Source organism: Vanacampus margaritifer, chromosome 1 (genome assembly GCF_051991255.1).
Source record: "Vanacampus margaritifer isolate UIUO_Vmar chromosome 1, RoL_Vmar_1.0, whole genome shotgun sequence".
Classification (NCBI taxonomy): Eukaryota; Metazoa; Chordata; class Actinopteri; order Syngnathiformes; family Syngnathidae; genus Vanacampus; species Vanacampus margaritifer.
Window position 1 is genome coordinate 45332477 of NC_135432.1, and position 14471 is coordinate 45346947.

The following is a 14471-nucleotide window of genomic DNA, read 5'->3' on the forward strand; positions in this document are numbered from 1 at the left end:
GCAACACGTTAGCAACTGACACTGACTATAAATTACAACATGAATATTACAAAGGTCACATGTGACATAAACTCAAGTGTCATGCATTGCGTCTCTTGATTATCTTGACATTGAAAATTAAATTAGATATAAATAGACATAGCATTATATGTACATCTGTGCAACACAAGTGACCCATCATCCACCATCACTGATCCAAGAAAACGCGCACGTGGTTCGATCGTTTCAACTCAGTCTGAGTCCACTTCAGATTTACTCGCCTCCGTTTTCCTCGCGGACGTTTTTTTTGGATTTGTTCCATTTCTGAGTGTTCTCTAATTCTTCCGATGACGACCTTTTCTGCCTCCTCCATTTGGCACGTCTGTTTTTGAACCAAACCTATAGTAAGAAAGCACATATTTAATAGTTATCTTTTGCCGTTAGTTTTAATTGCGGACTATAGCCAATTTTATTGTATTTATACAACACGAAATATCATTCTTAATAACCATCTCATAAGTAATACGTAGGAAATGATCTTAAATATTACCAAACAACACTGATTATATTTTTGCTTCTGGAAACAAATACAGCGTGACACAAAAGAACGGTCACTTTTCACTCCAATAAAACCAAGAGTAATGGAAGAAAAATATTTTAATTAATAGTAACTGAAACCTTAAAACGTGCCATTTAACAATTATGGAATTTTCTTTTCTTTTCTTTTTTATTACGTTGTGTAGATGGCGTCCTCCTGTACGAATGTCTTGAAATCTGCTAGTGAGAGTCCTCATTGACCGTTGTATCATCTCAGCTGGGATAGCCGGGGATCCACCATTGATTTTTTAATTGCATTTTTCATGGTTTTGATTACTATGAATAAAACATTTTTGTTCCATCTCTCTTGGTTTTATTGGATTGCTAAAAAGTTCCCGTTTTTTTTTTGTGTCACCCTGTAGGCTATATCAACTTCTTGATTTGTTCTAGAAAAACAACATACATGCATTTTAGAGGTAAGGGAATCAAGATATAATATCTATAATAGGCTATACTATATAATATACAATATATACAATATATTATAATTAAGTTCCTAAATTATTATGATATTATTAAATTATATTAAATTAACAAATCAAATCAAATACTTTAAACAAATAATAAATTATAAGACACATTTTAGCTCAGTATAAAGGAATGTGAATTTGGACTTTATTTTCAGTGTGTAGGCTTTTCGTGACATTCGATAATTCATCCTGTTGGTTCAAAAACCTTTCCCATGCGCCTTTATTCTTTGCTCTATAAGATATAGCCGACCGAAGATCGTAAAGAAACAAAAACAAAAAAACAACGTGAATTTAGATAGTTGTTTGAGAACCTAATTGCGTCTCATCCTTGTCGCCACATATCACCCACTGCAATTGACTTTTAATATGTGTATGCAGTACCCGTAAATCCACATGTTTTTATTTTATTGTTTTTATTATTTGTATTTATTTATTATGAGTGTGTTTATTATCTATTTGTTCAATTTGGTGTCATCTTCGCCCTGAATAGTATTCATAATAACAATCCATAATGTTTAATACTTTTAATTAAGGTATATTTTAATAAATTCTTACGTTGGTAAACACAAACAATAGCGAGCATTTATAGCGATAAATGAAATGAGCTTTAGGGCTTTCGAAGCGCTTTAACACTGTCTCATCATGTTGACGCTGCATCAGTAGCAACTCGAGGTTCAGCATCTTGCTCAAGGTCACTACGTCACGGTCACAAGGGTTGAGGATCGAACAAACACGCAACATCCGCTTTACCATCTGCACCAGGGATAGGCAAATTCAGTCCGAGAGAGCCACAGTCCTGCATGTTTTTGTTATCTCCTGCCTCCAACCCAGGTGTGCCAAATCATTAGCTCATAATTACTTTCTGCAGAAGCCTATCAGCTGCGTTCGAGGAAGGAGATATCAAAAACATGCAGGACTGCGGCTTTCTAGGACCGAACTTGCTTACCCCTGATCTGGACCATGACGCCCAACAAACGAACATAAAACAACTTTTTCATTCGCATATCGACGCTTTCTTATTAAAATGATCGCTAAGTATTTTTTCTTCAGATTTTTCAGGAAGCAAAAAAACAAAAACAAAAACATATATATATATATTTTGTTTTTGTTTGTTTTTGAAAAAATAATTTAGGCAAGAGGGTGACGAAATTATATTGCAATGTACATGCATGGAAAAATAATCTAGGCTAAAATAGTAAATAACTAGCCTACACGTAAAAATGGAAGACAAATTTAATTATTCTTACCTCGACCTTCTCCTCCCGGAGGTGAACCTTTCGAGCAAGTTGTTCCCGGGTGCCTACGTCGGGGTACTTGGTCTCTTGGAAGAGGCCCTCAAGGGCCTCCAGCTGCTCGTCGGTGAAGATGGTTCGGTGCCGTCGCTTCCTGCGGCAGTGCAGCTGGTTGAGGAGTTGTAGCTCACTCCGCGAAAAGTTGCCCATATTCACGTAGGACATGATGTGGTGCTGCACTGGGGAGACCAACACCGACCCCGGACTGTTATAGCCTGCAAGGGAAATACAGGAAGACACCCTCAAAACGCTAAAACACACCGTTATGTATATGCAAAGTCTTGCAATTTGATGAGGCTCAAGACCTGTGCTTTAGACAAGTGATTCTCAACCTTTTTTCAGTGACGTACACCCTGTGAAATATTTTTTCAGCCAAGTACCCCCTAACCAGTGCAATGCGTAATTGAAAATAAATTAATAAATAATAAAACCGAGTGCCCTGCCATTATTGTCTGATTTGTATTTATGTGGTCTCTTGAACTATTTGGATATAAAAAGAGATAACTAACTAACTAACTAACTAATCAATAAAAACAAATAAATAAATAAAGATTTGTGCATATACATACTATTATCAACATAAAGTGTCATCTTTTGGGATGATAGTAAAGCTCTGTTCTCAAAAATAAATAATAAACTAAATTTTAAATACAGTTTTCAAGTGATTTACAGGTGATTCTAGTTGGCATAGGACAAGTTGGGTCAAACCATTCTGGCATGGGGAGATGCTGTTTTTTCTTAGGATACTGAAATTGAATAGCTTAGAAATATAAAATTAATTTCATTAACTTATATTGTTCTGAAATATTTACATATACTTTTTAAATGTATTTTAAAATCTGCACGTACCCCCTGGAGTGCCTTCACGTATACCCCCATTTGAGAACCACTGTTTTAGACAAATGGTCTATTTAAAATGTGAGTATTACATGGCGGGCATAAACTACTCGTCTTCGCTGGAATGCAGTTCCTGTCGACAAAACAATTACGACCTATATGATAATAATGGAAACATTTAACTCTGTATATTTCTCCCACTAACTAGTTTTAAGCACTCTTCCCAAATCATATAGAAACCTTATGCCAGCCGGGGCAATAGGCCTAGGCTGGTTTGGGTTGGTGCTTACAGGTTCAAGGACATTTACCATCAAACAGTCTCAGTTTCCATATTTTCGTTTTAAATTGTTCTCTAATCTTCTGACTGGTTCAAGGACATTTACCATCAAACAGTCTCAGTTTCCATATTTTCGTTTTAAATTGTTCTCTAATCTTCTGACTGGCACAATGACAAATCCCTCAAAACTGTACCCCCCACACACAAATTTATTGTTTCACACAATCTTAAATACATTTTAGATAAGTACAAAATCTATTACAACAGCTCCCTTGACGAGTTTCTTGGAAATATACATTTCAATAGGACATTTTTCAAGGCTGTTCGCTTTTAGGAGGACGTGCCCCAAAACAGCTACATCGTGAACTGTGTACTGAAAAAATGGGGAGTGATATTTACTTGAAAAACCTTATGAAGCTCAGAAATTGTAAGTACATTTTTATAAGAAGTTGATTAGATTTTTTTCAAGTAAATATCAACTCGCCTATGTTCTTTTTTCCAATCCAAACAACGGTAATAAAAATGGCTTTCACGGTACACGTGAAAATGGGAAAAAAAGAAGAAATCAAATGACATAATGAAAAAGCTTAGCAAAGGTTGATGCACTCCAAGTAAATTTTATAAAGAGTTGAACTAGAATTTCTGATGTAAAAAAAACTTTACTAGATTTTGTTTTCAAGTAATCAAACCCCATTTATATGTTCTGTTTTTTTGCAATCCAAACAACGGAAATAAAAATGGCTTTCACACTACGCAAAAATGGAAGAAAAGAAAGAAAGAAGAATAATTCAAACGGTACGAGTGTTTTTGCCTACCTGGCGCGATGCAGGGGCATTGCTGCGGACTGAGGCTGTGCACTGCACCACAACATGGCAGTCCTCCTGTGCCTTGAACGTGCAGCTGTCCATAGTAATAGCTGTTATATCCTACTCTGGTTCCGTTCATAGACTGAACTCCAGGGCCGGGGGGTCCGCATGTGGCGGCATACAATCCGTTGTAGTCTGTATAAATCGACTCATTGAGGCCCCCAGGCAGCACTACTGGGCCACTCCGGTGTAATAGCAGCGGCTCCTTGCAGCTCGGCCGTCCGGACAGGATTCTGTCGATGCTGAACATCCCGGCGGGCATCACACAGGCGAAGTGGCTGTTGAATTTAAGTGAAATAAAAGATGATGAAGCGTTTCTGGTTTCCCAGTTGGGGGTCGGGTGGAGTTTGGGACTAAAAGTGCGTCATAGTGACTCTGGAAGGAACTTTTCTCCTTGCATTCGCTAGGCACTGTAATTTGTGGAATGCAGACTGTTGCTTTTAATGGGGCCATCTGTGAGCAGGGCAGACTTTATACTATAGTGACGTCACAAAGGAGAGACGCTGCACGAAGATCAGCGCTGCAGTTCAGGGTGTGAACCGCCTGTGTATTGGGAATTAATTCAATTAAGGTTATCCGCGCTGTTTCCAGACGTTTGAAAATAGGCTATTTTGCTGAGTAAGAGCGCAATTGTAAACACAAACAATAATCCAATTACTTTCTTGTGGAAGTCAACATTAATGGGCTACTGAAACACGCTGAGAATTAAATATATTAAATTGAATATGTTATATGGATTTGTAATATTTAAAACATCTGTATCTAGGAATATACGCCATTCTATATATATATATATATATATATATATATATATATATATATATATATATATATATATATATATATATATATATAAGACTAACTATGTGTAGTCAGCAGCATTTGGCAACTAAATATATAAAACTATACCAATTATGAAGGTGGCGTGTGTGTGTGTGTGTGTGTGTGTGTGTGTGTGTTTGGGGGGCTGGCTAGCGCTGCATGTCCAACTCGAGTAAACAGTAGCCTTCATTATTGACTTGAATGTTGTATTTTGATTTGAAAAATCAAAAATAGATATAATTCAATCAATTAAGTGAACCCGCGGCTCCAAGCTAAACGGACCTATTTGCTTCTCTTCATGATCATATCTTCATGATCATCTTATGTTCACGTTAAACGTTAGCATTATACTGAAGGTTCATCTCATTATCCTCCCTCCTTTCGCCTCTCTGTGGGAAGCATATCAAAACATTTCCTCCGAACGGCATCTCTGCTCTGCAGGTCAACAACGCAGAACATTTCCCACTGACTGGGCTAAGATAATGGGCCATTATCTCCTCTATTCAGTTGGGAAAGCGAGCTTATTTACCTCAATCAACTCGCGCGTGCGCGTGTGCGTGCATGCAGGTTTGAGCAGGAACGTGAATTCCCAGTTCAATTCATAATGATCAATAACTGATTGGCGCTACGGGGTCTTAACACACGCTGCAGGTTAGCAAATAAATTGAAGATTCAAAATGTGTTTTCCTTTATTGTGATGTCAGTGAAATCCTTGGTCCTCACATAGTGAAAGATCTTTCTTACAATGTAGTTAAAACTGCTTTAACCAAACTCTGAAAATATATTTGTTTACAAACAAGAACGCTATAAAATTTCAACTATTACTTGTTGTTTAAAAGTATGGGACTACAGTAATTCCTTTCTGAATTTGTAATACAACAATGCGATGCATATCCAATATATTGTCGGTAGGATGTTGCCAAACAATACAATAATTTCCTCCAGATATCAGTTAGAGAAAACTTTACTTGTTTATTGTTAATGTTATGCATATTTAAGTCTTAAAATTTTGTAACAAAATAATCTGTCTTCAGCACTGATACATGTTGGATCTACTGTAATCCATCATTTACAAATGTTGGACCCCTTTCAATTAATTTCATACAATTTAAATGTTAATGGTACGTGATCACATGGTCCAGAGCCATTTAAAAAATAACATTAACCATTGCAAAGTTAAAGGAATAATTATTATTGATGTTCGATACCACTATTTTATGATACGATACTCAAGTCTTCAGTACACACCGATAGGATACAAGTGTCGATACCATTAGTACTTATGCTACATCAAATTTCCCCCCCAAAAATGACAGATATATATATTTATTTTAAAGACCTATATATCCCAATTGTAGCAAATTTTCTTAAAATTGCTTGAAATCATATTTTTTTCAATTTGCTCATAAAACTCCTTTTGCATAGAGCACACAATAAAATGTATTTCAAAAAATAGATAAATAAAATGAAACAAATAATCCAGTGGCCAGAATTTTATTTTCCCAATTAAAATATGTTGTAAAACTTTTTAAGGAATACAGTGAAGTGCAAATAATTAAATTCAATACAATAGTGTTGTTTCAAGTAATTTAATATCTGCCATGTTAAGAATTCCTCAAGATGCTTCGTCTGTGATGTTTAATTATATCTTGTTTTGAAATTCCTGCTTTTAATTTGGAAGGCTTCTCTGTATTTTCGTTTTCTGTTGCAGTTTCTCCGTCTGTCATCAATCTCATAGCAGTGCAGTAGTAAATGACGATATACTATATAATATACAAAAATCTGTCTGCACTTCAGAGCTAATTAAATTATGTGCTCTCTTACCGGAGTCGCCTGTGGTGGTCAATAAATGCAAAATAAGCATTTCAGCCTTTAGTTCCTGAAAAACGGCCACAAGAGCCAGGGCCATTACCAGTATCGATACCTTTCGCGAGTACAGATACCGTGAAATGTGTCCTGGTATCGGCCCGATACCGATACCTGGTATCGGTACACGCCTTTCCTTATTGTGTAATACAGCATAGCTGTGATAAATAGTGTAAGGAAAGTGTTAGTAAGTTTGCAGATATATACAGCTTGTAGATGCCTCCATTATTGCGGTTTTGAGCAATGTCAGGCTCAATTTGCAGACTGAAAGGCATGTGGATTCACCTCTAAAATGTGTTTTTCTTCAGATTTTAACTTCAGTAATCTTCCCTTGACTCAACTCTTTTACAATAGGGATTGAAATACCAAAATTGTAAATGTGAATGAATTTTATAAGGGCAGGGCAACTGGGCCAATCGGTTAAGATTGCTATCTGCCACTGAGGAGACCCTGGTTCGAGACCTATCTCCACACATTTCACAGTATTGGTACTCACGACGGATATTGATACTGATATCAGCCCCCGCTCTTGTGGCTGTTTTGCAAAATGACCTCTAGGAGCAAATTGAAAAATATATAATTGCCTTTAATTTCAAGCTATTATAAGGAAATTTGCTATAATTGGGATGTATAGGCCTTTAAAAAAATCTATCCGTCTTAATTATTTTATTTTATTTTATGTGTCACAAGTACTAATGGTATTGGCACTTGGTATCGATATTCGTGAGTACTGAAGATTTGAGTATTGGTATCGGTCTAAAAAAAGTGGTATAGAATAGTGTTGTTCTGATACCGGTATCGGGAGAGGCTTAGATATTGCATTAAAACAGTGGTATCGGCTTTGGCAAGTACTAACAAGTAACCTGCCGATACTATTATTTCCGACGCTTATATAGGACTTTGGATGCAGCATCTTGTGCCTTGCTTGTGGAAGACATTCACTGATGTGTGACGTGTTCACTGCATGCCGAGCCAAGATATCCTATTAGCCCTTGAATGCTGTGAACCAATGGCAGGACAGTTTTTTCATTTTGAGAGAAAAAGAACAAACTAGGTATCGGTACGGTATTGGCCGATACTGCAAAACTGGCTTTCAGAATCGGGGACCAAAACACGGTATCGGAATAACACTACTATTGAAGATCCCTACACAGTACGACACAATTTAATATTAAATGTGATGTATTTCAAATTTAATATGTTAGATCCATTGAAACATTCACTCATTCATTTTCTATAATGCTTATCATCATTACATATACTGTATATATATATGAAATAACAGGTGTAGGTTTATGAATTCAATGCATTGTTCTTTTTTTTAAATCAATTAAGTAGTCAAAACTTAATTAAAAAGAGTTTTTGGTCAATTCATGTAGTTGCAAAAGTGAGTGAACCCTGAGCTGCATTGCTTAAAACAAGCTGTCAAGTAGGATCAGGTAGGACAAATTGGTAGTTAAACTAACCACTGAAAGGGACCAATGAAACGAGAGGTTTAGCAAAGAAATTGTGCATCACTGACTGAAACAGAGACAAAACCACATCACTTTAAGTCTTACCCAGGTGAATCCATACAGGTCAGTCATGCTGAGAGGAAGAGAAATCTCAGGGGACCTCAGTATGTGGGTAATGACAGCACATCTGTCTGGGGAAAGCTATGAAGACATCTAAAAAAATGTAAGCTTCATTGTTCCACTGTGAAGCAAATCATCTGCAACTAGAGAACACTGAAAATTTCTACAATCCCGCCTAGAAGTGGACGATCTTCTAAAATATCATATCATATGACACGTGCATGCTTCAACCATCAGAAGAAAAGTTAATCGACAAGGCTTTCATGGAAGGCTTGCTAGGTAGAAGCCTCTGCTTACAAAAAAGATCAATGCTGCCCATCTCAACTTTGCCAGTGAGTACCTGGACAACACTGAATCTTTTTGGTCATAATTTAACTGTTTGATCACAACTAAAACAGTCATGTTTGGTGAAAAGTCAACACTGCATACCAGCAAAAGAACCTTTACCCTAGAGTGAAGCATGGGGGTGAGAATGTTAAATTCTGGGCTGGCTTTTCATCCTCAAGATTTGGACAACTCCACATAATCTAGGGAATCATGAATTCAGAGGAATATTGTGAAATCTTGGAACATAACCTGAAACCATCCTTTGTGAAGTTACAGCCTGGTAGAAGATGGATCTTTCAACATGACAATAATCCAAAGCATTCCAGCATGCCCAGTCAAAATCCTGTTTTAATTTTTTTTCAAAATACTGTGGCGGGACCTGAAGCAGACAGATTATGCTAGACCCCTATCCAACCTCTCTCAACTGGCGGCATTTTGCAAGGAAGAGTGGCAAAAATTCCCCCAAAGTAGATTTGAAAGACTGATAAATCACTAAAGAAAGTGTTTGGATGAAGTTCTAAATGCAAAAGGAGGTGCAATGTCCGAGTAAGTGAGGGATTCCCATACTTTTGCACCCATGAAACCTGAGTTTTTCTTAAATCAATTCAATGCATTGTTTAAAAAACAAAACAAAAACAAAAAACAATTGTGTAGTCAAAACTAAATTAAAAAGAGTTTTTGGTCAATTCATGTACTGTAGGTGCAAAAGTAAGTGAACCCTGGGCTGCATTGCCAAAAACAAGCAGTCAAGTAGAATCAGGTGGGTCAAATTGGTAGCTAAATTAACCACTCAGATGGACCAATGAAATGAGAGAGATTCAAGTAAGAAATGATGCATTACTGATTGAAACAGATATACAACCACGCCACTTTAGTCTTACCCATAGTGAACCCATAAAGGTTGGTCATGCCAAGAGGAAAAAAATTCTCAGAGGACCTGAGAAAGAGGGTAGTGACCGCTCATCAGTCTAGGGAAAGGTATAAAGTCATCTAAAAAAATATATATATGAGCTTCATCCTTCCACCGTGAGGCAGATCATCTACAAATGGAGAGCACTGAAAATTACAATTTAAAATATAAAGAGCCACAAGAAAAATGATAATTTAGGTAAAAGCCAACCCGAACAGAGAGTTACAGACATCTCTTGCTGCATCTGGGACACATATGCATGCTTCAACAATCAGAAAAAAACTCAATCAACAAGGCTTTCATGGAAGGGTTGCTAGGAAGAAGCCTCTGCTCACAAAAAAAGAACAAAGCTACCCGTCTCAAGTTTGCCAGAGAGAACCTGGACAAACCTGAAGCCTTTCGAATGAAAAAGCTGGTTGCATCGACACTTCTCCATTAAAAAAGCTGGATTTAACAACAGAACCAATTTGCCAGTCTAATTTAAAATCACTGTCCAATTTTAAACTCAAGTTTGCTTCTATTTGCTTTAGGTAAGCCACCAGGGGGCCCAAGTAAACATAATGGGATGTACAAGGGCCACTGCAACTAAAAACCACAAACAAAACAATAAATCTGCTAAATTAGAGGTTTTATACGACAGCATATTAGGGTCACGTATAAATAAATATATATATTAAGATGGCGGGGGCAATATTCTGAGAAAAAATAAGTGCAACTTTGCGAGTTTATAAAATGGCAGAGTTGCGAGAAAAAATCTCAGACATTTACAAGAAATACACATAGCACACTACTAAGATGTTTGTGCCAATACTTTTTGGTCAGGTTTTCAAATAAGGAAGGTCCACACCTTGAGAACAAGCATTTAAATTAATTTGTTAAAATGTTTATTAACTTGTACATTTATGTTTCCAGAAATATTATTTACACAATTATACATTTTGGTGTTTTTTTTTGGTCCAAGTAGCTAAGTTGATGTGTCGAATCTTCTGCTCTCTGTCTTGCATTTACCTAAAGTATGCTATCTTTGGTTAGGGTTAGTCAGCTGATAAGGGATCAGGAAGTGTTGTCGCTCTAGCTGCCGTGTATGACGAGTAAAGTTTAAATTAAAGGGACTGCGACATGAAAAATCAACTTTTTGGAGCTTTTAGCCATGTTAAAATGATAATTCCTCACCAAAAACATGACCAAAGTTGTGTTTTCTTCTTCTGTATGAGAAATTTTAAGCTATTCTGCTCTCCAAGCACCAGCCCCTCCCAGCCTGAGAAAACAAGCTGTTGGCACGGTTTGACGTCATTGCGTGTGGCCCCACCCCCGCACCACCTCTGCAGACTGAACGCACACCCACTTTCCCTGAGACCTCCCTCCATGGGATAATGACAAAAGTAGCCTTTATCAATAAACATTCTGTCCAAATGAATTCAAAGCAATCAATTATTCTTCACATTTGCAATGCCAAAGTGCAATGAAACGAACATTGGCTGTCTTAAAATCCATTGGCTGACACTGGTGTAAACGACAAGTTAACATTTGCGCCAGCAATGTTAAATGAATGGATGGTGTAGTGGATAGTGCGCTTGCCCCAAAAGCAACCGCTGTGGTGCTTTTTTTTCTTTCTTTCCTCTAACCTCTCTGCTCCCATCCTCTTCCACGATTTCTTGCGGCAAGGACCCGTTTTAAAAAAAAAATGTTTATTCAAGATCTGATTGCTTGCGTGACCAAACGCAGAGATCTAGCAGCCCGTGAAATTTAGAGTGTATTTTTAAAATCAGCTTAAAACCTACCTGTATGTTTTGTGGGCGTTGCACGATGACGTCATGAGAGGGGCGCGGCAGCCAGAGGGGGAGAGGCGTGGTTGTACTGAACCGAGCGTTTTACTTCCGGGTAAGAAAAATAGCCACCGAAATAACTCATATTTCATGAGAAATTACATCGCGATTGTGTCAAAGATAAGATTTCATCATTATATGCCTATAGTTAACTGTGGAAAGGCTTAAAATACCATAGCCCTTTAAGAATTAATCCGTCTCGATCCTGCCTTTTCATTTTATAAACAGTGTCCCACTAATCTCCAACGAATCCTCACATTAGACTACAAGTTACGCGACGTGTATTTGTCGTCAGTTTATGAGTTTTTTTCTTGCAAATATGGCACTTTATAAACTCGCAAATTTGCAAGTTTTTTTCTCGCTTAATTGCCACTTTTTAAAGTGGTAAATTTGGATTTTTTTTCTCGGAATGTTACTCCCCCCGAAAAAAATACATGTACGCCGTCGTAGTTTTAAAATACATTGACACTGAGAACAACCTGTTTTTTAATTATTTCTACAAAAAAATTTTTTACTGGAAAGAGCAAAGAGTAAATAAAGGCTGGAAATATGCATAGAAGATACTTCCAAGAAGAGTGCACACCTATTATATTATATTATATTATTCCAGGGTGAGAATACCTGCTTGGAAGCATGCACTCAACCCCCATTACACGTCTAACACTTGCTCCCCCGCCTAACGCTTGGTCCACCGCCTCCCATCACAAAATACACATTCCCTTTGTCTAATCTACTTAAGATATTTTTGTTCTGTGTTAATGTGCTGTCATGCGGTTGAAATGGCCCAGCTGCTTTCTCTTAGTGTTCATCAATCATTCATTTTACTCAGCATCCATCAGGCAATCCTGGTAATTACTGATCACAGGTAATTGGGTGGGATCAACGAAACACACTCATACATATTGCCTGACACTTGGCCATGAGTCATGTCATGAATCAGAAACACATTTATACATTAGAGGGACTGTAGCATGCTATGTTTTCACAGATTTTCAAGAAATTCTATTGAGCTCTGGAATGTGCCAAGACCTTAATTGAATCTATCACAACAAACCTGAATGGTTTGTAGACAGTATAATTTACCCTCAATTTACGCAATTTAAGACTCTTTTAACATTAGACTGTAATGTTTTTTATGATGCTATAAATGTTTATGTATTTTATCATGTATCTTAGTCTTTAAAAGTTTGCAATACGCTCAACAATGATTTTCTATTTAAACATTAAATGATAAGGCTTTCATGTAGTCCCAAATCGTTAACACAAGATCAGTGAAGTTGTGCAAAAATAAGATAAGATCTTGCTCTAAGTAACCAGTGAGAGTGTAATCACAGGCACAAATCCCTATTATTTTGTCAATAGTTTATGATTATTTTGTGCAAATTTAATCTCAGTAGAGACTGTGTCAATTTAACCACGATTGGGAAAAACATTTTTAAGAATGTCCACGCCAAACAGCAGCAGCACAGTTATAGAGTTACCATGGCAGCCAAAAATGCATATAAACTAGCGCACCACTAAAAGCAATGTTTCATAGATGAGAAAAACAAAACACTGAAAGCTGTTGCAGTTAACATTGCCCCCTACAACATAATTATTGGCTAGTATTGATTAAAAATTACAACTGGTTTTCAAGGAACAATAACATGTACCAACAATACCTGGTTTTATACAAAACATATTGATTTGACTTCTGACTACATTGTCGTTCATGTGGTGTTCATTATTTCGAGTTAAACTATGTTTATCTGAGTTGGTGCTTGGCTGACTGAAATAACTTCATTTTTTACTTATTACTTCTAAAATTAACCTTCAAATATAATTTACCCATTCAACTTAAGTCTGGAGTCTTTCCATTACGAAGTACATACATGGCCTGAGTAATTCGTGGCCTGCCTCATCTACCTTGAGAGAGTTGATGAATACCAAGTGTGATGGCACACTACCAAGACCCAGGGCAGCAGAGGAAGTGGAGCATAGAGTAGCTTTGAAACAGAACCAGATTGTTGAGCACTGGGAGGTATTACCCAGCAAGCACCTGGCCTGTATAGGTTCCACCCTTCTGTGAAACTCGATCTAAAAACTTAACTCTGTTAAGGTACTAGATGGGGTATTCATCATAATCCAGTACAGGTGCAAAAATAGCATAACCAATCCACTACAAGAAAAAATACGCTTCTGTGTGTGTTTGCACAATAAGCAATCGTATTGCACCAATAGTGTATACTGTACTTATTTGTGGTTTACAGCCATTGTTTACTCACAAAATACACAAAAAAGTCTTATCAGTATTAGACATATGTACACTCATTTGTGTTTTTGCAGTAGTAATTTACTGACAAAATACAAAAAAAACAAAGAAAAAATCTGAGGAATGTAGAGCAATGCTTGACCATGCCAGGGATCTGTAAAACCCTAGAGGTCTTAGCAGACTGACATGCCACAATTAATATGTCATGGGTTTGAATCCCACCTCTGTCAGTACGTTGCAAATGCATCCATGGCTATTATGCTAAGCGATATACATGTTTACCAAGTGACTATTATATCAGGGAATGCATTATAATTTCACTGAAACGATTAAGTGCATGTGTCCACATTCAGCATTGATTGCATTCGGTATAATGCTTCATTGTTCAATATAAATATGCCATGAGCCATGACTTTAAGTTACCTCACATGTAAAACACTTAGGCCTGGCATTGCGGATATGTACCAGTGTGTGTGTGTGTGTGTGTGTGGGGGGGGGGGGGGGTGTCTGTAGATTTTCTCTAAAAAATGTCTAATAGTTTGTGTATTATTACATTTATATTGACACTGGGTGTTAT

General features: G+C 37.0%; 1 protein-coding gene across 1 annotated transcript; it reads right to left on the reverse strand.

The window, feature by feature from the left end:
• Nucleotides 1-252: 252 nt before the first annotated feature.
• Nucleotides 253-4580, reverse strand: gsc (goosecoid). Its single transcript, XM_077546728.1, has 3 exons — nucleotides 4268-4580; nucleotides 2294-2553; nucleotides 253-378 (listed from the first exon to the last, which is right to left on the reverse strand). The coding sequence occupies exons 1-3, from the start codon at nucleotides 4578-4580 to the stop codon at nucleotides 253-255; spliced, it is 699 nt and encodes a 232-aa protein (XP_077402854.1).
• Nucleotides 4581-14471: the final 9891 nt, after the last annotated feature.

Bases quoted from the DNA above. Each gene is read 5' to 3' on its own strand.
- gsc (XM_077546728.1), bottom strand. From the start codon at position 4,580: ATGCCCGCCGGGATGTTCAGCATCGACAGAATCCTGTCCGGACGGCCG. The intron at 2,554-4,267 runs GTAGGCAAAAAC...TTTCCCTTGCAG, and splicing joins ATGCCCCTGCATCGCGCCAG to GCTATAACAGTCCGGGGTCG. The intron at 379-2,293 runs GTAAGAATAATT...TTCTTACTATAG, and splicing joins TCCGGGAGGAGAAGGTCGAG to GTTTGGTTCAAAAACAGACG.